Source organism: Microcaecilia unicolor, chromosome 3 (genome assembly GCF_901765095.1).
Source record: "Microcaecilia unicolor chromosome 3, aMicUni1.1, whole genome shotgun sequence".
NCBI classification, from domain to species: domain Eukaryota; kingdom Metazoa; phylum Chordata; class Amphibia; order Gymnophiona; family Siphonopidae; genus Microcaecilia; species Microcaecilia unicolor.
The window spans coordinates 532,225,696-532,253,480 of NC_044033.1; the positions used below are offsets into that span (position 1 = coordinate 532,225,696).

Consider the following 27,785-nt stretch of genomic DNA (forward strand, 5'->3'; position numbering starts at 1 on the left):
CCGTTTAATATCCCATCATTGGGAAATAACAGATTTGTGCTAATATTCTTGGATGATTTCTCTAGATATTGTGTGGCCTATTTGCTGAAAGAAAAAAGTCAAGTCACAGACATGCTGAAGAAATACGTAACCATGGTGAGCAATAAATTTGAAAGAAAACCAAAGGTTCTTCAGACCGACAATGGTGGTGAGTTCACTTCACAAAGCATGCGCACATTTCTAGAACAAGAAGGCATTCAACATATCACAACAGTAGCTTATACACCAGAGCAAAATTCTGTTGCAGAGAGAAAATTTAGGTCACTTGTGGAAATGACCAGATGTATGCTGTCAGATAGCAATCTCCCTAAAAGACTATGGGGGGAAGCCATTCTCACAGCAGTGTACCTACAAAACAGAATGCCAACTAAAGGCGCTGAGCGCACACCACATGAGACATGGCATGGTAGGAAGCCAAACCTGTCACACATAAGAACATTTGGAAGTACAGCATATGCTCATGTACCAAAGCAAAAAAGGCATAAGCTGGATTCCACAACAGAAAGGGGCATTTTAGTTGGCTATGCTCCAGGACACAAAGGATATAGAATTTTGAATCTGAAAACTGGCATTGTTGGCATAAGACATGTTACATATTTTGATGAAAACAAAAGGGTTGATAAAGGCTGGATTATCCCAGATGAGCCTTATCATCCAGAATATGAAACTAGAACCATAATAGACATGCCAGTGTATATAAATGCCATACCAAGGCAGATGTCTGAAAGCAACTCACCTGTATCTAACGAGGAACAGGCAGAGGAAGCAGACACAGAAAGGATCATTGAAGAAGACAGTACAGTTGGAGAAGGGGAATCAATTGGAGAAGGACTCTCAGATTTAGAGGATGCGGAAAGGTCAGACCAACCTGTTGTCAGACGCTCATCCAGGGAAAACAAAGGTGTTCCACCCCCAAGACTGTCTTACCTAACAAAGTCAGCAGAAGCTCAAGAGCCCTTAACATGGGATGAGATTGAGAAAATGCCAGCAGAAGAAGCTGCTGAATGGCATAAAGCTGCACAAGAAGAAATTGATGCATTGGATAAAAATAATACTTGGATTCTTACAAAATTACCTCCTGGCAAGAAAGCTATAGGATGCAAATGGGTATTCAAGTTAAAAAGGAATGCACAAGGAAAAGTGGAAAGGTATAAAGCCAGATTAGTGGCAAAGGGATATCTTCAAAAATATGGAGAAGATTTTGATGAAGTGTTTGCACCTGTAGTGAAACACACGACAATTAGAACACTTCTAAGCATTGCAGTCTCAAAAGGCATGCAAGTCAACCACATTGATGTGAAAACAGCATTTCTTCACGGAGATATAACTGAAGACTTGTACATGGAACAGCCAACAGGTTTCATAAATACAAAACAAAGACAGCTAGTGTGTAAATTAAACAAAGGTCTTTATGGATTAAAGCAAAGTGCAGAATGTTGGAATGAAAAATTGCATGAAATATTGACAAATTTAGGATTTAAGCAAGGTGAAGCAGATAAATGCTTGTACACTAGGTGCACAAATGGACAATATGCATACATTTTAGCTTTTGTTGATGATCTGCTCATTGCAAGCAAAAGTGAGCAAGAGTACAAGGACATTGTAAAGTGTTTAAACCACAATGTTGAGATAAAAGAACTTGGTAATGTGTCATACTATCTTGGTATAGAAATTGAGAAACAAAATGATGGTTCTTATCTTCTAAGCCAGAAGCAGAAAATAAATGAGCTTATTGAAAGTTTAGGTATGCAAGATGCCCAAGTTGTAAGCACTCCCATGATCACTGATTTTCTGAAGGATGAAACAGTAAGAGAACCTTTACCAGATAACATCCAATATAGATCAGCCATAGGTAAGCTTTTATATCTAGCTACCACATACAGGGCTGATATAGCAAATGCAGTAGGAATTTTGAGCAGAAGGGTCAGCTCACCTACCAAATCAGATTGGACTGCAGTTAAAAGGATGGTAAGGTATTTAAAGGGTACCATTGATTGTAAATTAAAGATTTCAGCCAATAGTAATCCAAAACTAATATGTTACTGTGATTCAGATTGGGCAGGGGATCATTCTGATTATAAATCCACAAGTGGATATGTGTTTATGTATGGAAATGTACAAATTTCATGGGCCAGTCATAAACAAAGTATTGTGAGTTTGTCTTCTACAGAAGCTGAATACGTGGCCGTATCGGAAGCGTGCAGAGAACTGATGTGGATTGAAAAACTTATGCTGGATTTTGGAATAGCTGAAAAGAGACCAATCCAGATAATGGAAGATAATCAGAGCTGCATCCGACTGTCACAGAATGACAAGGTTCAGTCACGCACCAAGCACATCGCAACGAAATACCACAACGTGCGAGAGTTGGCGAAAGAAGGGGTCATCAGTCTACACTATTGTCACACCAGTGAGATGACAGCTGACATCATGACCAAACCGTTACCCAGAGAACATTTTGTGAATCTGCGTATAAAGCTTGGACTTTGTATGAATAAATAATTGCATGACAGTTATGCATGAGAAGGGGTTTGTTGGAATGTATTGTATTTTACATGCATTGCCTGTCACCTATTATTTCTCTGTGATTACTCTGTGACCTCTGATGTGAATTGTTTAGAGAGGTCACACAGCTATGCAACTTCCTGTGGGGATTAGATGCAGCACATGCAGCACATGGAGCACATGGAGCTCATGATCTCTCCTAACCTGAGAGGATCTATGGTGGTGTGAGCATCCATTACCATCTAAGCACATGGAAGGAGCTGATAATACAAATGTATAGTAATATGTATATATAAGCCTGTCTGATTATAATCTAACTACAAACTGTGAGTAAACAGATGTTTTGTTACTTCAACTTTAAAGTGACTCAGCAGTGAATTATTCAGGGGTGAATGAGAGAGAGATGAAGAAAGAAATTAACATTTCTAAAGCTGAAGCTGTGTGTACTAAAATCTGCTAATTATTTACTACAAATAATCCAACACTGTCTCCGTCCCTTCTCTGTTACCGCAGGTTTTGTCCCCACCCCATCCTCTTGGGCTGTGTCCTCATCTGCAGAAGCCTTGAACACTTATGATTTTCTATTTAAATCTTTTCATTAAAGTATAAAAAGGAACAATATGCTGTGCAACTGTTGTGTGTAAATCACAAGTAGAAAACAAAAATAAAAAACAAGCAACTTGTCTTCTCAGAAGATGTGCTGGTAGCAGGAGTGTACAGGATCCCCCAAGCAAAATTTGCCAGTTGTGGCCAGCATGTTTGTTTGTTTTTCAAAAAAAAAATCAAAATATCATCGTCTGCATCATTCAAAACATAAACAACAGTCTAGTTCATTAAAAGGCTTCAAAGTAGAAAATGACACGGGGACAAAGTTTGTCCCCTGTCCCCAAGGGCTCTGTCCGCATCCGCACCCCGTTCTCATGGGATCTGTCCCCACCCTGTCCCTGCGGTTACCGTGGAACCCTGTGCCCGAGTCATTCTCTAGTGTGAAAGCACAAGATAAAAAGGCCAAGGAGTTCCCCATCCCACACTCGATGAACTTCTAAAATTAGATCATTGGCAACAACGGTACTAACCCCTACGGGAGGGCTCACAGAATCCCCCACTCATCTCCTCAAAGGGTGGAAGACATATAGCAATATCTGAGGCTACAGGGCAGCATTAAGCTTCAAGTGCTCACCCAGTGCTAGATCTGCTTGAGAGATGTTTCCAGTAGTAGGATCTGGGACGCTTACCTGGCACACTGCCAACAAACAGAGGCTCTGTCAGGTTCATGGCGTTGGCTGGACCCAGCATTTGGCTCACCTCTGAATCCACCATCAACTCCACCTTATCGGAGTCTCTGCTCACTGTAAAACAAAGAGAAGAGAGATGAGAAGGGTCTTCTGTGTGTTCCAGGGGCAAAGAAGGCATGGACAAGTTGGCATGTGGCACAGAGGGGAACGGCAGGGTAATGAAGGGGCTTAGCCACTGAGATATGGATGATACTGAGAGGGGAAGCATGTGGGTGGCAATGGGCCTGGTATGTGCTGCTGAGGGAAGAGACTGCAAGGTTTATGGGGTGGGGGGGAGCAAACGGCTCAGTGTGCAGCGCTGAGAATGTGAGTGGGAATGGGTCTCATGTTTGCCACTGAGGTACACCTGGGGAGAAGCCACTGCTTGCCATGGGATTGGCGGCCTGGAATGTTGCTACCCTTTGAGATTCTGAATAGAATGTTGCTATTCTTTGGGGTTCTACATGGAATGTTGCTACCCTTTGAGATTCCGCATGGGATCTTGTTACTCTTTAGGATTTCAGAATGTTGCTACCCTTTGAGATTCCGCATGGAATCTTGCTACTCTTTAGGATTCCAGAATGTTGCTGTTCTTTGAGACGCTGCATGGAATCTTGTTACTTTTTAGGATTCCAGAATGTTGCTGGAATAACTTGCCTCGGCAAACCAACTAGCCACATATTTCCAAGAGAAGGTGAATAAGCTTAGAACTGGACTCCCCTCTACCACCAACAAAGATTTTGACTTACTAGTGTCCCTGTCCTTCCTACTGCATACTAGACATCTGCCCTCCTCACTCAATGACCACCGTCCCACCAACATTCCACGCTAATGTCCTCTCATGGATCGATCAGCAACTGTCACAAGGAATATTTCCCCAAAAGCTTGTCCGAAATCATCATTACACCAATACCAAAAGACCCCAACCAGCCTAGACAACTGGTTTGTAACTACAGACCAGTAGCCTCCATTCCTTTCTTTACTAAATTAATGGAGGAAATGGTAACCCTACAGCTCACTCACTTCTTGGACTTGCATGATATTCTTCCACCATCTCAATCAGTTCTGTCCTCAGCATTCGACCTAGTAGATCATACTCTCCTACTATGGAACTTCGAAAATGGGAATCACAGGCAATGTTTTAAAGTGATTCAGAGATTTCTTTGGAAAATAGATCATACAGAGTCAAAGTAAATGCAGACTTAATCCCTAAACTGAAGCAACAGATGCGGGATCCCCCAAGACTCCCCCCTGTCTCCTGTTCTGTTTAATGTTTTCCTCCCTTAACTCCTCCTTTAACTCACTGCTAGACAAAAATGTCTTTCTCCACTACATCTACGCCAATGAAATCTCAGTATTAATCACCATACAATCAACTCTCAAAATAGACGTATCTAGGGTCCGACAATGCATCAACCTACTAGAAAAATGGATGCATGTTCACAGGCTAAAACTCAATACTGAAAAAAACCAAATTTTTATGCTTCATCTCAAAACCAGACCAACTCTCTAAGTCAATTACCGTCAATCAAGTGAACACCATTAAACTCCTAGGTGTTCAAATCGACTGTGCTCTTTCTCTGGAAGCGCAAGTTGACGCTTTTGCCAAAAAATGTTTCCACCTATTGAGAAAACTCCGTACCATTCAGAAGTACTTTGAACTCAACCAATATGAATGGTTGGTACATGCGCTGGTACTATCATCTCTTGATTACCACAACCTAATATACCTGGGCTGCACAAAAACTTTACTCAAGAGACTTCAAACCATTCAAACACGGCAATCAGACTAATCTTCAAAATTCAACAGTGTCTCCCCTACCTACATCAAACTATAGTGGCTCCCCATTGAGGTGAGAGTGTTTTTCAAACTGACCTGCTTCCTCTTTAAAACACTGCGAGGACTGATCCCCTGCTATCTAGTAGCACATTTCTGATTTGCAACCTCAACCAGATCTAGGAGACAAGAAGCCACCAAAGTCTTTGCCTATCTCTAAAGCAACTATTGTAACTCTCAGAGGAATGTTCCGATCTCCAGGGCCGCCGAGAGGTGGGGGCAGGGGGAACAAAATTCCCCGGGACTCCAAGGGGGGCCCGGTGCCGCAGTCCCACCCGCCCTCCGTCTTCGACCGTCTGCCACCGGGCTGGGCCTCCTGCATTGAAATCACAGCGCCTCTCACCTCCATGTGAAAGCGCTACAGGCAGCAGGACAGTTTACCTGCAAGTTCAGTAAAGTTGAGTTTTGCATAAAATAAAATCCTTGGGGCACCGTGTGGTTCTTTGGAGCAGGAGTGAGGACGCTTGCTCCCTGGACTGGCAGAATACCCCTGAGAAGCCTCAACGTTACTCCCCATTGCTCTAGATCTCTAGTCCGGCCTTTGACCCACTCCCGAATTGTGACCTCAGTGACTGTGTAAGTAGAGAGACCGATAGGAAATATCTGTTTGTGGCCCAGGTCTGTGAACCCCGGGGACTGAGCTAGTGGCAGCAGCGAGATCTGGGTTACACTAGTTTTGTATCTGTTCCAGGCATCATCACTGTAATCCGTTGGGTTGGTCATGAGCCCTTGGGCCCTGGCCGAGATCAGCAGGGCGCCGACCCAGGCCAAGGGGAGACCGACCCACCACCGCACACCCCAGCTACACAATACCCCCTAAGCTACCCCTCCCCACAGTCCCTCAGGAAGAAGGTAAATAGGCATACAGGCGGGCCTCGCGGCCGAACCAGAACCCACGCACACAGAGCCACTCGTGCGAGCCTCACGGCTGAACTGGAACCCAATCACACAAAGGGAGGGGTGAAAGAACCCAGAGGGCCCCAAGATGCCAGACACGCGCTGAACACCAGCAATAGGGCAGAGGGGGAAACAAAGGACCAGAGCGGGCCACGCCCACCCAGGGGACTAGCGCAGGACAGGGGAACTAACACAGCAACCTCCCTCTCCCCCCCCCAGGGTAGGAGCCCCAGGCAGAAGCCAGAGGAACCAGACACAAAAGGAAGGCAGAAAGCCTTTGCCTCAAACCCACTGTAGACAGAGGCACACAGAACACAAAGGGTTAAGCTTGTAGAGCCAGCAGAGAGAGAGTGCCATAAATCAACAAACAATCAGAGAGAACGCTTCCCCTCCCGAGAGGGAGCGGGCCCATCCAACAAGCACACTGGCAGAGGCAGGAATACAATACACACAGTACACAAAGGGTAAAACTCACTGAGCCAGCAGGCCGGGACACTGGGAAGAGAAATCCTTAAAACAAACAAACAAAGGAGAACACTCTCACTCAGCCCAGAGCCCCCCCCCTCCCCCGGAGGGCTGAGCAATGCCCAGCCCCCACTAAACAAACGAGCAGCTGACCCTGATTACAGAGCTAGGCACACACAGCAGCAGCAGCTAACCCAGAGGGAAGGAAAAGAATACTCTAATACAACACAGATCCCTGTCAGAACCTAGAGCACGTTCTGAGAGAAAACTATCAGGCTTTCCTGTTACCACCAAGTAAGTAACGCAAAAGCAGAGAAACTCTTCAGCTGCAGGCTAAAGTACTATCCCCTGACGTCAGCACAACCCCTGGCAGCCAATCAGAAGAGACATCCCCCCTCCCCCTCAGCCAAACCAGCAGAATCATAACAATCACCCTTTTTGTGGAGAAATACATTCTGCCCCATGGATATGTGGAGGGGCATAATCGAAAGGGGGACCCAAGTTTTCCTGAGGATGTCCTCGCAGGACATCCCAGCGAAGGGGCGGGGAAACCTGTATTATTGAAACAAGATAGGTGTCCATCTTTCGTTTTGATAATATGGTCGGGGACGCCCAAATCGCGAAATTTAGGTCGACCTTAGAGATGGTTGTCCCCGATTTTCGGCCATAATGGAAAACGAGGACGCCCATCTCAGAAACTACTAAATCCAAGTCATTTGGTCGTGGGAAGAGCCAGCATTCGTAGTGCACTGGACCCCCTGACATGCCAAGACACCAACCGGGCACCCTAGGGGGCACTGCAGTGGACTTCAGAAAAAGCTCCCAGGTGCATAGCTCCCTTACCTTGGGTGCTGAGCCCCACAACCCCCTCCCCCAAAACCCACTCCCCACAACTGTACACCACTACCATAGCCCATAGGGATGAAGGGGGGCACCTACATGTGGGTACAGTGGGTTTCAGGTGGGTTTTGGAGGGCTCACATTTACCAGCACAAGTGTAACAGGTGGGGGGGGGGGGGGGGATGGGCCTGGGTCTGCCTGCCTGAAGTGCACTGCACCCACTAAAACTGCTCCAGGGACCGGCATACTGCTGTGATGGAACTGGGTATGACATTTGAGGCAGGAATAGTGGCTGTAAAAAATTTTTTTTGAATTTTTTTTTTAGGGTGGAAGGGGGTTGGTGACCACTGGGGGAGTAAGGGGTGGTCATCACCAATTCCCTCCGGTGGTCATCTGGTCAGTTTGGGCACCTTTTTGAGGCTTGGTCGTAAAAGTAAAAGTCGACCAAGTGCTCGTCAGGGATGCCCTTTTTTTTTCCATTATCGGTCGAGGACCGTTTCCGCATTCAATTCAAACTCCTCTTATTGACTTATAAGTGCATTCACTCTGCAGCTCCCCAGTACCTCTCCACTCTCGTCTCTCCCTAAGCCCCCCCCCCCCTTGAGTACACCGTTCTGTAGATAAATCTCTCTTGTCTGTCCCCTTCTCCTCTACTGCTAATTCCAGACTCCGTTCCTTTTATCTTGCTGCACCTCACGCCTGGAATAGACTTCCCGAGCCTGTACGTCTAGCCCCCTCTTTGGCCGTTTTCAAGTCCAAACTTAAAGCCCACCTCTTTACCACTGCTTTTGACTCCTAACCACTACTCACTTGCCCTGTCCTTTATCCTCACCTATTTATTCCCTTACCCTTAATTGTTTTGTCTGTCTGCCTGTCTTATCTAGATTGTAAGCTCTTTGAGCAGGGACTGTCTTTTGTGTATGGTGTACAGCGCTACACAGCGCTTTAGAAATGATAAGTAGTAGTAGTAGTAGTGTTAAGCATGCCCCAGTCTCGCCTTTGCTACACTTCCGACACGCCCCCGTGAAATTTGGTTGTCCCCGTGATGGAAAGCAGTTGAGGACGCCCAAAATCGGCTTTCGATTATGCCGATTTGGGCAACCCTGCGAGAAGGACGCCCATCTCCCGATTTGTATCGAAAGATGGGCACCCTTCTCTTTCGAAAATAAGCCTGTTTATGACCTACTGATCTAGAACATTCTTTCCTCTGGAAGAAATTTAATTCTTGTGCTGGATTTATACCTTTGAGGTATTTGAATGTCTCTTCTATCCCGCCATCTCTCCCCTGCTAGGGCAGATCACCTTTCAATGCTCACACTTATTTTACAGACTCACCGGGTCTCATCCAAACCTGCTCACCTGTAATTTGGTGCCACTGTCCATCACACAGTCCTTGCTTCAGTCTGACAGAGGTTGAGAGCTTCCCATTGGCATTATTTACCTGGACGACAACCTGGGGGAAAACACACATTCAAGTTAATCATTAAAACCATTTACACAAAACCAAGAGGAACCAAAAACTTTAAATGTTCAGCTAATGTATAACATATACATCTGTGTGCTGATGCTCAAATAGCCAGATATAACATCTAGATCAGCACTTATCAAACGTTCTGTGGCTGAAACTCCATTTACATTGCCAGAGAAAACATGTAACCACCCTCTCCCCCTATAATATGTAGCCTATGATATCTCTGTGGAGACCTCACCCAGGTCATACTCCCAAACATAGGTTGTGACCCTTAGTTTGGGAAGCTCTAACCTAGATGGTTAGAGTGGGAGAAGTAGACTGGTGGTTAGTGCAGTGGACTTTGATCCTGGGGAACTGTATCGGGCAATCAAGCCATTGTGACATCACTGATGAGGTTGGCTCTTATTGGTGGAATGAGTGGAGGAGTAGCCTAGTGGTTAGTGCAGTGGACTTTGATCCTGGGGAACTGAGTTCAATTCCCACTGCAGCTCCTTGTGACTCTGGGCAAGTCACTTAACCCTCCATTGCCCCTGGTACAAAATAAGTACCTGAATATATGTAAACCGCTTTCAATGTAGTTGCAAAAACCTCAGAAAGGCAGTATATCAAGTCTCAGTTCCCTTTCCCTAGATGCATAACTACAAGTGATCGATGTATTTGCAACATGCTGCTTATATACCTAACCTTAGACCTGTACATGTACATAGAGGAGACCTACAGGGATGTTGTAAGTCCCACCTCCAGGTTGGTAGCCCCTGTGCTACCTTGGAGGAGGGAGGTCTCCTAGAAGGAGAGCATCACCCTGGTGAAGTAGGAAGTACTCCTGTAGCCAGGACCTGCCCACGAGGGGATGTACTATCCTCTTGCACCGAGGATATGTCTCCAAGTTCTGCCCAGGAGGGAAGGGTTAGGACAGCTGTTGAAGTTGGTGATTTGATCATTAGGCATGTGGATAGCTGGGTGGTTGGTGGACATGAGAATCGCCTGGTCACTTGCCTGTCTGGTGTGAAGGTGGCAGACCTCACGCGTCACCTAGATAGGATTTTAGATAGTGCTGGGGAGGAGCCGGCTGTCTTGCTACATATGGGTACCAATGACTTAGGAAAATGTGGGAAGGAGGGTCTGGAAGCCAAATGTAGGGTCTTAGCTAGAAAGCTGAAGTCCAGATCCTCTAGAGTCACATTTTCAGAGATGCTACCAGTTCCAAGCGCAGGACCCAAAAGGCAGGCAAAGCTCCAAAGTTTCAATGCGTGGTTGAGACGATGGTGCAGGGAGGAGGGATTTAGATTTGTTAGAAACTGGGTGACATTCTGGGAAAGGGGAAGACTGTTATGAAAGGATGGGCTCAACCTTAACCAGGATGGAGCCAGGCTGCTTACACTAACTTTAAAAAAGGAAATAGAGCAGCTTTTAAACTACAATGGGGGAAAGTCGACAGCACCCAGGAGCATATGGTTTGGTGTGGAGTATCCTTGAAGAATACTATTGAAACTGGACATTTAGGGAATCCCAGTAGAGAGGTTTCAACAATGCTGAAAGTAAGCCAGGTGTGCTTAATGAGAGAGCAGGATAAAGGATGCACATTATCCCCTTCAATTTCTAAGCAGTTTGTAGATTAAAGGAAAAAACACAATTTGAAGTGCCTGTATACAAAATAAGATGGGAGAGTTAGAATATATAGCACTAAAGGCATCTCAGAGACTTGGTGGAAAGAGAACAATCAATGGGACACTGTGTTAACAGGGTACAAATTTTATCGCAATCATAGAGAGGATCAAATTGGAGGGATGGGGGTTGCGCTATATGTTAAAGAGGGAATTGAGTCAAACAAAATAAACATTGTACATGAAACAGCAGCATGGAATCATTATGCATAGAAATTCCATGTGTGAAGGGAAGGAGTATTCTTGTAGGGCTCTACTACCATCCACCGAGACAGAACAAACAGACGGATGAAGAAATGTTTACAGAGATTAGGAAAGCTGGCAAATTGGGCAACGCTATAATAATGGGTGATTTCAATTACTCCAATATTGACTGGATAAATGCTACATCAGGGAGTGCCAGGGAAATAAAATTTCTAGATGTAATAAACAACGGCTTCTTGGAGCAACTGGTCCAGGAACTGACGAGAGGGAGAGTCATTTTGGATCTGGTCCTTGGTGGCATGCAGGGCATAGTGCGAGAGGAGAAGGCAGGAGAGAGAGAGACGTGTCGTGGACTGCTGTTCAAACCATACAAATACCTGATTTGCCTGTACTGCTATTGGTGAGATTGAAATAAACTATCTTCTTATATCCCAGCGAGTCCTTCTGATTATGGAGTTCGTTAATTCCTGGACTGTGTAAGAGCAGTCTGGGGGAGTATGAGATCAGAATAGGTGGGGGAGCACGCAAATTATATACAGTGGCGGTGTCGGGTCAGTTGGGAAATAGTGATCATAACATGATTAAGTTTCAGCTACTATCTGGGAAGAACCCGCAAAGGAAATCTACTGTAGCTGCATTTAATTTTCGAAATGGCGACTATAATAAAATGAGGAAAGTGGTTAAAAAGAAACTAAAAGGATCGACTGCTGAAGTTAGCACACTAAATCAGGCATGGACGTTATTCAAAAATACCATCTTGGAAGCCCAGTCCAGATGCATTCCAGACTAAAAACCTATCTGTTCAAGCAAGCCTATCCTAATGACCCAAACTAATTCTATGAATCCTACTACCCATCACATATCCAGGAGACAACGACAATGACCTTGACTATCTTTCCAACCAAAATTCCATTTGCTTATCCTGCACCCATCCCCCTCCTGCCTCTTCTACCCTTGCTCACACTTCTCCTAATCCTTCACCCCTGTCCTTCTCTACCTACCTGTTACTTTTGTTATTCTGTTATATTTAACTTTAACTTTTATTTTCTTATCAAAATCCTGTAATCCATATTACTATGTAAGCTGCATTGAACCTGCTTTGAGTGGGAAAGCAGGGGGTACAAATGTAATAATAAATAAATAAAGGGGATGGAACTTCTCTCGTATGAGGAAAGGCTAAAAAGGTTAGGGCTCTTCAGCTTAGAAAAGAGACGGATGAGGGGAGATAGGATTGAGGTCTACAAAATCCTGAATGGTGTAGAACGAGTAGAAATAAATCAATTTTTTACTCGTTCCAAAAGTACAAAGACTAGGAGACAGTCGAGGAAGTTACATGGAAATACTTGCGTATCTGGGTTTAAAAAAAGGTTTGGACAAATTCCTGGAGGAAAAGTCCATAGTCTGCTATTGAGACAGACAAGGGAAGCCACTGCTTTCCCTGGGATTTGTAGCATGGAATGTTGCCATGATTTGGGTTTCTGCCAGGTAGTTGTGGCCTGGCTTGGCCACTGTTTGAAAAACAGGCTACTGGGCTAGATGGACCATTGGTCTGACCCAGTATGGCTACTTTTATGTTCTTAATATCCCAGTAGTTACAGCCCTGAGCGTATTTGACGAATACCTTACCTGTCCTTCCTTCATGTACACACTCAGGTACTCGTCACTCGTGCTATGTGCATGCACCAGGAGCCCTGAGCTGCTGCGGGGGCGAACTTCCAATTCCAACTTGCGACCCAAACGAACAGACTCATCTAGGGGAAGAACATGAACATTAGCACAGGAAGTGAGCAGACCCTGAAACACCTGAAGGGAAAGAGAGAGTGTTACCATAGGTAGCTTTCAACAGGTGAACACCCATATTAATTTCTGCATGAGAAACTAAACAAATTCTCTGTAACCTTGGAGGATGTAATGGGTCAGTTCAGCAAGCTGAAGAGTAGTAAATCACCGGGACCTGATGGTATTCATCCCAGAGTATTAATAGAACTAAAAAATGAACTTGCGGAGCTACTGTTAGAAATATGCAATCTGTCCCTAAAATCGAGTGTAATACCGGAAGACTGGAGGGTAGCCAATGTTACTCCGATTTTTAAGAAAGGTTCCAGAGGAGATCCGGGAAATTATAGACCGGTGAGTCTGACGTCGGTGCCGGGCAAGATGGTGGAGGCTATTATTAAGAATAAAATTGCAGAGCATATACAAAAACATGGACTGATGAGACAAAGTCAGCACGGATTTAGTGAAGGGAAGTCTTGCCTCACCAATCTAATGCATTTTTTTGAGGGGGTAAGCAAACATGTGGACAATGGGGAGCCGGTTGATATTGTATATCTGGATTTTCAGAAGGCGTTTGACAAAGTGCCGCACGAAAGACTCCTGAAGAAATTGCAGAGTCATGGAATCGGAGGTAGGGTATTATTATGGATTAAGAACTGGTTGAAAGATAGGAAGCAGAGAGTAGGATTGCGTGGCCAGTATTCTCAGTGGAGGAGGGTAGTTAGTGGGGTCCCGCAGGGGTCTGTGCTGGGTCCGTTGCTTTTTAATGTATTTATAAATGACCTAGAGATGGGAATAACTAGTGAGGTAATTAAATTCGCCGATGACACAAAATTATTCAGGGTCGTCAAGTCGCAGGAGGAATGTGAACGATTACAGGAGGACCTTGCGAGACTGGGAGAATGGGCGTGCAAGTGGCAGATGAAGTTCAATGTTGACAAGTGCAAAGTGATGCATGTGGGTAAGAGGAACCCGAATTATAGCTACGTCTTGCAAGGTTCCGCGTTAGGAGTTACGGATCAAGAAAGGGATCTGGGTGTCGTCGTCGATGATACGCTGAAACCTTCTGCTCAGTGTGCTGCTGCGGCTAGGAAAGCGAATAGAATGTTGGGTGTTATTAGGAAGGGTATGGAGTCCAGGTGTGCGGATGTTATAATGCCGTTGTATCGCTCCATGGTGCGACCGCACCTGGAGTATTGTGTTCAGTACTGGTCTCCGTATCTCAAAAAAGATATAGTAGAATTGGAAAAGGTACAGCGAAGGGCGACGAAAATGATAGTGGGGATGGGACGACTTTCCTATGAAGAGAGGCTGAGAAGGCTAGGGCTTTTCAGCTTGGAGAAGAGACGGCTGAGGGGAGATATGATAGAAGTGTATAAAATAATGAGTGGAATGGATCGGGTGGATGTGAAGCGACTGTTCACGCTATCCAAAAATACTAGGACTAGAGGGCATGAGTTGAAGCTACAGTGTGGTAAATTTAAAACGAATCGGAGAAAATTTTTCTTCACCCAACGTGTAATTAGACTCTGGAATTCATTGCCGGAGAACGTGGTACGGGCGGTTAGCTTGACGGAGTTTAAAAAGGGGTTAGATAGATTCCTAAAGGACAAGTCCATAGACCGCTATTAAATGGACTGGAAAAATTCCTCATTTTTAGGTATAACTTGTCTGGAATGTTTTTACGTTTGGGGAGCGTGCCAGGTGCCCTTGACCTGGATTGGCCACTGTCGGTGACAGGATGCTGGGCTAGATGGACCTTTGGTCTTTCCCAGTATGGCACTACTTATGTACTTATGTACTTATGTACATGAGAGGTGACACGTAATCAGAGGTGATTCTATAAAGGATTCCTACAGTACTGCTTCATCCCCTAGCTGATAGGATTAAGCAATTGATTGTACTAAGTTCTGAAGCTAACGTCGAAGCTCCTTAAAATTTACACTCCAGCCCATCCCTATCTATTCAGTCACGATCAGGGCGTAGACCTTAGAAGTCTGCCCAGCACTGGTTTCGCTTCCCAATTACCAGCATCACCACTCAATCTCCGCTAAGGTTCCGTGGATCCATTCCTTCTAAACAGGATTCCTTTGTGTTTATCCTAATTAGATTGTAAGCTCTGTCGAGCAGGGACTGTCTCTTCATGTTCAAGTGTACAGCGCTGCTTACGTCTAGTAGCGCTATAGAAATGATAAGTAGTAGTAGTAGTTTATCCCACACATGTTTGAATTCCATTACCGTTTTCATCTGCACCACTTCCCGGGGGGGGGGGCATTTCACGTATCTACCAACCTTTCCGTGAAAAAATACGTCCTGACATTACTCCTGAGTCCACCCCCCTTAAACATGCAGTGTCCAGGCCCCAGGCGAAGAGCTGCTGGCATCTGTTATGCTCTTCCTCCACCCCCATCCCACTCTCTGTTGGAGTTCCTCAGGGATCTGTCCTTGGACCCCTTCTTTTTTCAATCTACACCTCCTCCCTGGGCTCGCTGATCTCATCTCATGGCTTCCAACAGGGCCGTGCCTAGGGTCTCTGGCGCCCCCCTGCAGACTATCAGTTGGCACCCCCCCCCCCCGCAGACTATCAGTTGGCGGTGGCGGTGGCGCCCCCCCCCCCCCCCGTGAAAATGATCGCTCACCACTTGCCACACTGACAGGAATTGTCAGCAATATTCTTAGAAACGAATTGCTATACATTGCAAAATAAGATAGCAGATGTAAATTCTCAAAGTGGACATATTCCAAACACTAAAATGAAAATAAAATGATTTTTTTCTACCTTTGTTGTCTGGTGACTTTCTTTTTCTGATTATGCTGGCCCAGTATCTGATTCTGCTGCTATCTGTCCTCTTAACTCCGTTTCCAGGGCTTCCTTTCCATTTATTTCTTTCCTTTCCTCCTTTCTTCTTCATTTCTGGTCCTCAGCTTCTGCCTATTTTCTTCATCCATGTGCAGTTTTTCTCCTCTCTTCCTTTTCCCTCATTTCATCTCCTTCATCTTTCTTCCCTCCCCTCTATGTCCAGCAATTTCTCCTCTCTCCCTGAGCCCTGCCCTCCCAATCCATGCCCATCCATGCTCCTCTTTCCCCTGCCCCCTCCATTCATCCCTTTCCAGCAATTCCCCTCTCTCCCTGAGCCCTGCCCTCCCAATCCATGGCCATCCATGCTCCTCTTTCCCCTGCCCCCTCCATTCATCCCTATCCAGCAATTCCCCTCTCCCTGAGCCCTGCCCTCCCAATCCATGCCCATCCATGCTCCTCTTTCCCCTGCCCCCTCCATTCATCCCTTTCCAGCAATTCCCCTCTCTCCCTGAGCCCTGCCCTCCCAATCCATGGCCATCCATGCTCCTCTTTCCCCTGCCCCCTCCATTCATCCCTATCCAGCAATTCCCCTCTCCCTGAGCCCTGCCCTCCCAATCCATGCCCATCCATGCTCCTCTGTCCCCTGCCCCCTCTATTCATCCCTATCCAGCAATTCCCCTCTCTCCCTGAGCCCTGCCATCTCAATCCATGCCCATCCATGCTCCTCTTTCCCCTGCCCCCTCCATTCATCCCTTTCCAGCAATTCCCCTCTCTCCCTGAGCCCTGCCCTCCCAATCCATGGCCATCCATGCTCCTCTTTCCCCTGCCCCCTCCATTCATCCCTATCCAGCAATTCCCCTCTCCCTGAGCCCTGCCCTCCCAATCCATGCCCATCCATGCTCCTCTGTCCCCTGCCCCCTCTATTCATCCCTATCCAGCAATTCCCCTCTCTCCCTGAGCCCTGCCATCTCAATCCATGCCCATCCATGCTTCTCTGTCCCCTGCCCCCTCCATTCATCCTTTTCCAGCAATTTCCCTCTCTCCCTGAGCCCTGCCATCTCAATCCATGCCCATCCATGCTTCTCTGTCCCCTGCCCCCTCCATTCATCATTTTCCAGCAATTCCCCTCTCTCCCTGAGCCCTGCCATCTCAATCCATGCCCATCCATGCTTCTCTGTCCCCTGCCCCCTCCATTCATCATTTTCCAGCAATTCCCCTCTCTCCCTGAGCCCTGCCATCTCAATCCATGCCCATCCATGCTTCTCTGTCCCCTGCCCCCTCCATTCATCCCTTTCCAGCAATTCCCCTCTCTCCCTGAGCCCTGCCCTGCCCTCCCAATCCATGCTCCTCTGTCCCCTGCCCCCTCCATTCATCCTTTTCCAGCAATTCCCCTCTCTCCCTTCCATGACCCCCCCCTCGCATCCATGCTCTCGTCTCTCCCCTGCCCTCCCGCTCCCATTGTTCAACTGCCCGCCCTCTTCTCTCCCCCAACATCCCTTTTCTTTTTTTTTCTTTTTAAATTTACCTCCGTAGTGGTTCCGGCAGCGTCAGTGAAGGAGGCGGTGCTCCCGACGTGGCTAGCCTTCCCTTCGCTGTGTTCCGCCTTCTTCTGACGTCATTTCCTTGACGTCAGAAGAAGGCGGAACACAGCGAAGGGAAGGCTAGCGATGTCGGGAGCGCCGCCTCCTTCACTGACGCTGCGCTGCCGGAACCGCTACGGAGGTATATTTAAAAAAGAAAAAAAAAGAAAAGGGATGTTGGGGGGAGGGCGAGCGAGGTGAGCATGGTGCGGCGGCGCCCCCCAGAGGGAAGCGCCCCCCTGCCATGCTTACCTCGCTTACCGTGTTGGCACGGCCCTGGCTTCCAATATCATCTTTATGCTGACGACACCCAGCTTTATCTCTCCACACCAGACATCACTGTGGAAACCCAGGCCAAAGTATCGTCCTGCTTATCCGACATTGCTGCCTGGATGTCCAACCGCCACCTGAAACTGAACATGGCCAAGACCGAACTTATTGTCTTCCCACCCAAACCCACTTCTCCTCTCCCTCCACTCTCTATTTCATTCGACAACACCCTCATCCTCCCCGTCTCATCTGCCCACAACCTCGGAGTCATCTTTGACTCCTCCCTCTCCTTCTCTGCCCATATCCAGCAGACAGCCAAGACCTGTCGCTTCTTCCTCTATAACATCAGCAAAATTCGCCTCTTCCTCTCCGAGTACACCACCCGAACTCTCATCCATTCTCTCATCACCTCTCGCCTTGACTACTGCAACCTACTCCTCACTGGCCTCCCACTTAACCATCTATCCCCCCTTCAATTCGTTCAGAACTCTGCTGCTTGTGTTATCTTCCGCCTAGACCGATATGCTCATATCACCCCTCTCCTCAAGTCACTTCACTGGCTTCCGATCAGGTACCGCATACAGTTCAAGCTTCTCCTACTAACCTACAAATGCACTCAATCTGCAGCCCCTCAATACCTCTCTACCCTCATCTCCCCTTACGCCCCTACCCGTAACCTCCGCTCACAGGACAAATCCCTCCTCTCAGTACCCTTCTCCACCACCACCAACTCCAGGCTCCGCCCTTTCTGCCTCGCCTAACCCCATGCTTGGAACAAACTCCCTGAGCCCATACGCCAAGCCCCCTCCATGCCCATCTTCAAATCCTTGCTCAAAGCCCATATCTTCAATGTCGCTTTCGGCACCTAACCATTGTACCTCTATATCCAGGAAATCTAGACTGCCCTTGATTGACTGCACTTTTTGTCCTTTAGATTGTAAGCTCCTTTGAGCAGGGACTGTCCTTCTTTGTTAAATTGTACAGCGCTGCGTAACCCCGGTAGCGCTTTAGAAATGTTAAATAGTAGTAGTAGTCTTACCTTTAACTGCACAGATAGCATAGTCTTTGCAGTGCCTGGGTGGCCAAAGTCATGGGTATTCCTATTCGTCATGCGTGAGAGTGGATATTTTGAGACATTGGTGGCTTTTGCAGTATTCATTTTTTATTTGTAATTATTGAAAAATGCGACTGCTGGGGTGCAGGGGAGGGCAAGTCACAGCCATTGACTAGGCTCAGGTGATATTTACCTGAGAAAAGAACTTAGGGCATCTGATAACTGACGGCCTATGAGTGAGATCTGCGAGTGGTCATACTGGGTTCTGGCCAATGACCACTCCTGCAAAAACTCAGACAGACAGGAGAAGTCAGAGGGTAAAAAACAGGGGAAACTACTGCTGGCTAAAAATGAAGGCTCAGGGTGGTATCATCCTGTACATACCAGTTCCCGTTAAGCTAGAAGCCCAGCAGAGGAGAGAGAGAGCAAATTCCTGGACCAAGTTTTGTCAGCACATGAAAAATGAACACAGCTGGCTTTTGGGAGTTCTACATTCCTGTTTCAGTTTCATCTTAGATATAAAGTAATTTTAGAGGAGTGGCCTAGTGGTTAGGGTGGTGGACTTTGGTCCTGAGGAACTGAGTTCGATTCCCGGCACAGACAGCTCCATCTGACTCTGGGCAAGTCACTTAACCCTCCATTGCCCACCGCATTTAGCCTGCCATGAGTGGAAAAGCGCGGGGTACAAATGTAACAAAAAAAAATATACAATCTGATCAGTTTTGGCAAGATTCATTCTCCATCTCCATGCATAGCTCTGTTTGAAGTTCTTCTCTCTCTGGCTTTTCCAGCTGTACCTCAGCCAAGTTCCATTGCTAAGGTTAACATGGAGGGGAATAATCGAACGGCGGCGATCTATTTTGGTGGTGGCGCAACAGCTGGCCGGAACCGTATTATCAAAAAGATGGACGGCCATCTTTTTTTTCGATAATATGGTTTAGACCGGCCAAATGCCTTGGATGTCGCTGGGTTTCGAGATGGCCGGTTTTGTTTTTCAGCGATAATGGAAAAAAATGTCGGCCATCTCCAACCCGGTGACATCCAAGGCATTTGGTCGTGGGAGGAGCCAGCATTTGTAGTGCACTTACATGCCAGGACACCAACTGGGCACCCTAGGGGTCAGTGTGGTGGACTTCAGAAACAGCTCCCTCATGCATAGCTCCCTTACTGTGGGTGCTGAGCCCCCCCCCAAACCCCCTACCCACAAATGTGCACCCACTAAAAGTGCTCCAGGGCCCTGCACACACTCAGGCCTCTAGGACTTGTTGCTGCTGTATAACCTTGGCACAGCAGTTGACACCAGAAGACTAATGTCTTTGAAAAAGTGCTTTATTTGAATAAGCACGTTTACTCACAGTTAACTGCAGATCAGTGGTTGTGCCCCACTGGCAAGGAGTCTCTTTGATACTGAGATTAGCAGTAGGTCAGAGCTGGCAGAATGCTGTACAATGCCCTCTTTCAGCAACATTCAAGGTAAGAACGTTTTCTAACGTGGGCAACACATGAAAGGGATCTAAAACTGGCTTACAAAAATGGCCACTACCTCATGGACTACTGGGCACACTCTGACTCAGTTAGCAGGGGGGAAAAGCACCATGGGAGTATAGCCCAGTACCCTACACCCACTACAATGCATTGCTGATGTGACTCTGCAGGGCACCTAACAGAAAAGGTGTCACACTCACCCAAGAGCCACATCGCAACCAGGTAAAGGTTGTCAGACGATACAACACATTCTGCTGTCATGGAGGTGGGTACGGGATTTGAGGCTGGCATACAGGCTGGCAAAAAAGGTTTTCATTTTAACTTTTGTAGTATGGGAGGGGGTTGGTGACCACTGGGGGAGTAAGGGGAGGTCATCCCCCATTCCGTCCGGTGGTCATCTGGTCAGTTGGGACACCTTTTTGAGACTTAGTCGTGAAAATAAAAGGACCAAGTAAACCCGGCCAAATACCGCTTAACGCCGCTTTTTTTTTCCATTATCGCCGAAAGCCAGCCATCTGGTAGCCATGCCCACGCCCGCCCATGCCCCGCCTTCGCTTCACCGGCGACACACCCCCTTTAACCTTCGCCGGCAAGGCGACGGGAAAGCGGCGATGCTGTTAAAAAGCCAGCTTTCGATTATACGCTTTTAGCCGCTTTTGCAAAATCGCCGGCGATCTCCCGATTTGTGTCGGAAGATCGCCGGCGAAAAGTTTCGATTATAAGCTGGTTAGTGACATAGAGGTAGTTTCAGAAAGAGGTCTGATGCCTAATTTAGGGAGTCAGATGCCTAAATTAGCCCCGCTGAGAACCAACTGGCTTTGGAAGCCTAAAGGGGCATAGCTAGAGGCAAATGTCAACTGGGGGGGGGGGAGTGGAGAGACAGGTGTGTAATCTTGACTTTGGCAGCCAGACCTAGGTAGAGCCAGAGAAGTCCTATATCTGGGTGTCCAGAACCTATTTCTCTCCCTCCCTCCCTATGTGGCACTTACAATTGAGGTTGGAGGGCTCTCAGCCCCTCCAGCATTCCTGCTCTTTCCTGCTGAATTGAAAAGTTGTGCTAGGAGCCATCAGCCTCTCCTAGCCCTGGCATTCCCCCTCCATCCTAGTAGCCGAATTGGAAGGAGGACACAGGCCTGGCTTGGTGCCCTTCATCTGCACTTCTCCCTGATTTGACTTTTAACATGGTTCAGCACCACCTATGTGTGATTAAATTGTTGTACTGGCAAACGCAGTAAGAGTTCCCTTCTCTCTGCTGGTGGTACTGAGTGGAATAAATCCCAAATTGTTCTCTTTAACTGTAGCTTAGCCCAAATCTGGTCAATTCTCCTTGAAGCCAGACAGCTGAGCACAGCCAGGGAGATCTCTAAAGGCTAGGGCTTTTCAGCTTGGAGAAGAGACGGCTGAGGGGAGATATGATAGAAGTGTATAAAATAATGAGTGGAATGGATCGGGTGGATGTGAAGCGACTGTTCACGCTATCCAAAAATACTAGGACTAGAGGGCATGAGTTGAAGCTACAGTGTGGTAAATTTAAAACGAATCGGAGAAAATTTTTCTTCACCCAACGTGTAATTAGACTCTGGAATTCATTGCCGGAGAACGTGGTACGGGCGGTTAGCTTGACGGAGTTTAAAAAGGGGTTAGATAGATTCCTAAAGGACAAGTCCATAGACCGCTATTAAATGGACTGGAAAAATTCCTCATTTTTAGGTATAACTTGTCTGGAATGTTTTTACGTTTGGGGAGCGTGCCAGGTGCCCTTGACCTGGATTGGCCACTGTCGGTGACAGGATGCTGGGCTAGATGGACCTTTGGTCTTTCCCAGTATGGCACTACTTATGTACTTATGTACTAACCTTCCTAAAGGTCTGTCTAGATACCGTAGACCCAGAGATGGTGCTCTGTTCTCTTCTCCTCATCCTTCTAGATTGTACATTTGCTCTGTAAGACAGAAGCTGTGATTACACCCCCACCCTTGGCCCCCCACTTCTGTGGCCTTATTGTTATAGCTATCAGACATCTTCCACTGACTTGTTGAATTTCCACCCTTTGGGCTTCTGGGCTTGCTGTCCCTGTGGGTCCTTGTAGCTAGCTTTCCCTGCCTTTTAACTTGTGTATTCAGTGATAGGCCCAACAGGAGCACAGCTCAGATTGGCTGGGACATTTCTTTCCTGCCTTTGACACTGCTCTTTGCAGGTTCATTGATGATAACAGTTGGACCTGAGCTCCAGAATTTCCATGTCAATCTCTTGATTCGGGCTACTCTTGCGTATATTTGGTTTGCCTTGACTTTCTGGGTTCTGGGTCCAGGTGTGGACCTATGCTTCTGCTATGTGAACCTGTGTTATGATACTGAACTATCCTTGAACTTTGTTAGCTACCTCTAAGCCAGCAGTGAACTCTCAAAGGTCCCAGTCCTTATGGCCGTTCACCTCACAGCCAAGGACCCTTTCAGATGGCCAAATTTCGGAAGTGAACAGGTGAGAAGGTCTGCATTGTTTTGACTCCCTCGTATGGCAAAACAGGGAAGGAAAAGTTACCCAGGAAGTTAAGAGAGAGCTGCATACGCACCCAGAACCACATATCCTCCCTCTGCTGAAAAGAATGTTCCCACCTCGACGGGGCCTTCGAAACAAGGAGTGACGCCGAAGGTCTGGGGCGCTATGGAAACAGCCTGTCCATTAATCTGGAAGTTGCTTAGGCAGCCAGTGAAGCTGTGCAAGGAGGCAATCTGGAAAAAAGAAGAAAAGCAGCTATTAGAACAATTAACTGGGGAGCCAGGTCTGTGATCCCCGAGAAGAGCGTGTCCAAGCCATAGCGAATCAGTGCGCACCCCCTGCCTCCCTCTACAAACACCACTTGTATCCACACTAAAAAGAGGTTCCCCAGATTTTAGTCCCTCTCAAGGGAAATACTTACATCCCTTTTCAGCTTCAATCTGACTGCTGGATGCCAGGAGTAATGGAAAAAAAGTTTCCAAATTTCTTTAAGCAAAAAAAAAAAAAAAAAAAAAAGGAGGAGGAGGAATTTTTTATTTTTGTTACATTTGTACCCTGCGCTTTCCCACTCATGGCAGGCTCAATGCGGCTTCCATGGGGCAATGGAGGGTTAAGTGACTTGCCCAGAGTCACAAGGAGCTGCCTGTGCCTGAAGTGGGAATCGAACTCAGTTCCTCAGTTCCCCAGGACCAAAGTCCACCACCCTAACCACTAGGCCACTCCTCCACTGTTGCTACTATTTGAGATACTATTCCACTAGCAACATTCCATGTAGAAGTCGGCCCTTACAGATCACCAATGTGGCCGCGCAGGCTTCTGCTTCTGTGAGTCTGACGTCCTGCACGTACGTGCAGGACATCAGACTCACAGAAACAGAAGCCTGCGCTGCCTTGTACATGGAATGTTGCTAGTGGAATAGCAACATTCCATGTAGAATCTCCAACAGTAGCAACATTCCATGTAGAATCTCCGAGTAGCAACATTCCATGTAGAATCTCCAATAGTAGCAACATTCCATGTAGAATCTCCAATAGTATCTATTTTATTTTTGTTACATTTGTACCCTGCGCTTTCCCACTCATGGCAGGCTCAATGCGGCTTCCATGGGGCAATGGAGGGTTAAGTGACTTGCCCAGAGTCACAAGGAGCTGCCTGTGCCTGAAGTGGGAATCGAACTCAGTTCCTCAGTTCCCCAGGACCAAAGTCCACCACCCTAACCACTAGGCCACTCCTCCACTGTTGCTACTATTTGAGATACTATTCCACTAGCAACATTCCATGTAGAAGTCGGCCCTTACAGATCACCAATGTGGCCGCGCAGGCTTCTGCTTCTGTGAGTCTGACGTCCTGCACGTACGTGCAGGACATCAGACTCACAGAAACAGAAGCCTGCGCTGCCTTGTACATGGAATGTTGCTAGTGGAATAGCAACATTCCATGTAGAATCTCCAACAGTAGCAACATTCCATGTAGAATCTCCGAGTAGCAACATTCCATGTAGAATCTCCAATAGTAGCAACATTCCATGTAGAATCTCCAATAGTATCTATTTTTTTTTTGTTACATTTGTACCCTGCGCTTTCCCACTCATGGCAGGCTCAATGCGGCTTACATGGGGCAATGGAGGGTTAAGTGACTTGCCCAGAGTCACAAGGAGCTGCCTGTGCCTGAAGTGGGAATCAAACTCAGTTCCTCAGCTCCCCAGGACCAAAGTTCACCACCCTAACCACTAGGCCACTCCTCCACATGTAGAAGTCGGCCCTTGCAGATCACCAATGTGGCCGTGCAGGCTTCTGCTTCTGTGAGTCTGACGTCCTGCACGTACGTGCAGGACATCAGACTCACAGAAACAGAAGCCTGCGCTGCCTTGTACATGGAATGTTGCTAGTGGAATAGCAACATTCCATGTAGAATCTCCAACAGTAGCAACATTCCATGTAGAATCTCCGAGTAGCAACATTCCATGTAGAATCTCCAATAGTAGCAACATTCCATGTAGAATCTCCAATAGTATCTATTTTTTTTTTGTTACATTTGTACCCTGCGCTTTCCCACTCATGGCAGGCTCAATGCGGCTTACATGGGGCAATGGAGGGTTAAGTGACTTGCCCAGAGTCACAAGGAGCTGCCTGTGCCTGAAGTGGGAATCCAACTCAGTTCCTCAGTTCCCCAGGACCAAAGTCCACCACCCTAACCACTAGGCCACTCCTCCACTGTTGCTACTATTTGAGATACTATTCCACTAGCAACATTCCATGTAGAAGTCGGCCCTTACAGATCACCAATGTGGCCGCGCAGGCTTCTGCTTCTGTGAGTCTGATGTCCTGCACGTACGTGCAGGACATCAGACTCACAGAAACAGAAGCCTGCGCTGCCTTGTACATGGAATGTTGCTAGTGGAATAGCAACATTCCATGTAGAATCTCCAACAGTAGCAACATTCCATGTAGAATCTCCGAGTAGCAACATTCCATGTAGAATCTCCAATAGTAGCAACATTCCATGTAGAATCTCCAATAGTATCTATTTTATTTTTGTTACATTTGTACCCTGCGCTTTCCCACTCATGGCAGGCTCAATGCGGCTTACATGGGGCAATGGAGGGTTAAGTGACTTGCCCAGAGTCACAAGGAGCTGCCTGTGCCTGAAGTGGGAATCCAACTCAGTTTCTCAGGACCAAAGTCCACCACCCTAACCACTAGGCCACTCCTCCACTCCAGTTGTTGTAGGGGGCGAGCCGGCTCCACTGCACGAGGTAAGCATGGCAGGAGGGCGCCATGCTTACCTCCCCTCCCGCTTCCATCCATGTGTAGCAATGTCCTTCGCTCCCCCCATCCTCCCCTGCCGCTCCCATCCGTCAGTTTCAAATACTTGCCTCGAAGCGCCGCATTATCTAAAGCCTGCCTGCTGCCCGTCTCTCCAGCTGCCTGCCTTCCCTGCTTGCTTCTCAGGAGTTGGTTCGCGTCCTTACTCCCGCCTTCTGACGTCATTTCCTTTTCCAGCGGCGGGACTAAGGGCGCGAACCGAACTCCTGAGAAGCAAGCAGGGAAGGCAGCTGGAGACGGGCAGCAGGCAGGCCTTAAATAATGCGGCGCTTCGAGGCAGGTAATTGAAACTGACGGATGGGAGCGGCAGGGGAGGATGGGGGGGGCGAAGGACATCGCTACACATGGATGGGAGCGGGAGGGCAGGGGAGGGAGGAGAACTGCTGGCATGGATGGGCAGAGGGGGGCAGGGGAGAGAATTGCTGGGCATGGATGGGCAGAGGGAGGCAGGGGAGAGAACTGCTGAGCATGGATGGGCAGAGGGAAGCAGGGGAGAGAATTGCTGGGCATGGATGGGCAGAGGGGGGCAGGGGAGAGAATTGCTGAGCATGGATGGGCAGAGGGAAGCAGGGGAGAGAACTGCTGGGCATGGATGGGCAGAGGGAGGCAGGGGAGAGAATTGCTGGGCATGGATGGGCAGAGGGGGGCAGGGGAGAGAATTTCTGAGCATGGATGGGCAGAGGGAAGCAGGGGAGAGAATTGCTGGGCATGGGTGGGCAGAGGGAGAAAGGGGAGAGAATTGCTGGGCATGGGTGGGCAGAGGGAGGCAGGGGAGAGAATTGCTGAGCATGGATGGGCAGAGGGAAGCAGGGGAGAGAATTGCTGGGCATGGATGGGCAGGGGAGAGAATTGCTGGGCATGGACGGGCAGAGGGGGGCAGGGGAGAGGATTACTGGGCATGGATGGGCAGAGGGGGGCAGGGGAGAGAATTGCTGGGCATGGATGGGCAGGGGAGAGAATTGCTGGGCATGGACGGGCAGAGGGGGGCAGGGGAGAGAATTACTGGGCATGGACGGGCAGAGGGGGGCAGGGGAGAGAACTGCTGGGCATGGATGGGCAGGGGAGAGAATTGCTGGGCATGGATGGGCAGAGGGGGGCAGGGGAGAGAATTGCTGGTCATGGATGGGCAGAAGGTAGGGGAGAGAACTGCTGGGCATGGATGGGCAGAGGGAGGCAGGGGAGAGAATTGCTGGGCATGGATGGGCAGGGGAGAGAATTGCTGGGCATGGATGGGCAGAGGGGGGCAGGGGAGAGAATTGCTGGGCATGGATGGGCAGAAGGTAGGGGAGAGAACTGCTGGGCATGGATGGGCAGAGGGAGGCAGGGGAGAGAATTGCTGGGCATGGATGGGCAGGGGAGAGAATTGCTGGGCATGGATGGGCAGAGGGGGGCAGGGGAGAGAACTGGGCATGGATGGGCAGAGGGAGGCAGGGGAGAGAATTGCTGGGCATGGATGGGCAGAGGGGGGCAGGGGAGAGAATTGCTGGGCATGGATGGGCAGAGGGGGGCAGGGGAGAGAAATGCTGGGCATGGATGGGCAGAGGGAGGCAGGGGAGAGAATTGCTGGGCATGGATGGGCAGAGGGGGGCAGGGGAGAGAATTGCTGGGCATGGATGGGCAGAGGGGGGCAGGGGAGAGAAATGCTGGGTATGGATGGATAGAGAGGGGCAGGGGAGAGAGGAGAGTTTCAGGACATGGATGGAGGGGAGGGCAAGAGAAATTCTGGACATGGAGGGAAGATAGAGGAAGGAGATTAGATGAGGGAAAAGGAAGTGAGGAGAGAAACTGCACATGGATAGAGAAAATAGGCAGAAGCTGGGTCCACTGTACAGTCAAGTCTGCGGAGGACCAGAAATGAAGAAGAAAGGAGGAAAGAAAAGAAATAAATGGAAAGGAAGCCCTGGAAACGGAGTCAAGGGAACAGATAGAGAGCAGCAGAATCAGATACTGGACCAGCATGATCAGAGAAACAAAGTCACCAGACAACAAAGGTAGAAAAAAAATAATTTTATTTTCATTATAGTGTTTGGAATATGTCCACTTTGAGAATCAGGTGCTGAACGTTAAAAGTTTATGTTTATTTACTTATTTATGGCATTTTATCCCATATTAAACATGAATTAGGTTGGAACCTGGGATCATTTAATTTTTTTTTTCCTGGAGAGAGTAATGTGTTGGCCGCCCCCCCCCCCCGGGTATAGCCAGCTCTGCAATTTTTTTTTTTTTGGGGGGGGGGCGCATAGGTGGACGGGGGGGGGGGCGCCGAGGTGGACCGGGGAGAGAGCCTGTTGTTAAAAATTT

At 47.9% G+C, this 27,785-nt stretch overlaps 1 protein-coding gene across 1 annotated transcript in view; it reads right to left on the reverse strand.

Annotated features, from left to right (window-relative positions):
• LAMA4 (laminin subunit alpha 4) overlaps nucleotides 1-27,785 on the reverse strand; it is a 225,100-nt gene that overhangs the window by 17,316 nt on the left and 179,999 nt on the right. Inside the window, exons 36-39 of the mRNA XM_030199221.1 lie at nucleotides 22,733-22,892; nucleotides 12,823-12,947; nucleotides 9,217-9,310; nucleotides 3,780-3,893 (exon numbers count right to left, since the gene is read on the reverse strand). Coding sequence (XP_030055081.1) covers nucleotides 3,780-3,893; nucleotides 9,217-9,310; nucleotides 12,823-12,947; nucleotides 22,733-22,892 — 493 coding nt within the window. The remainder of the gene's footprint in view (nucleotides 1-3,779; nucleotides 3,894-9,216; nucleotides 9,311-12,822; nucleotides 12,948-22,732; nucleotides 22,893-27,785) is intronic.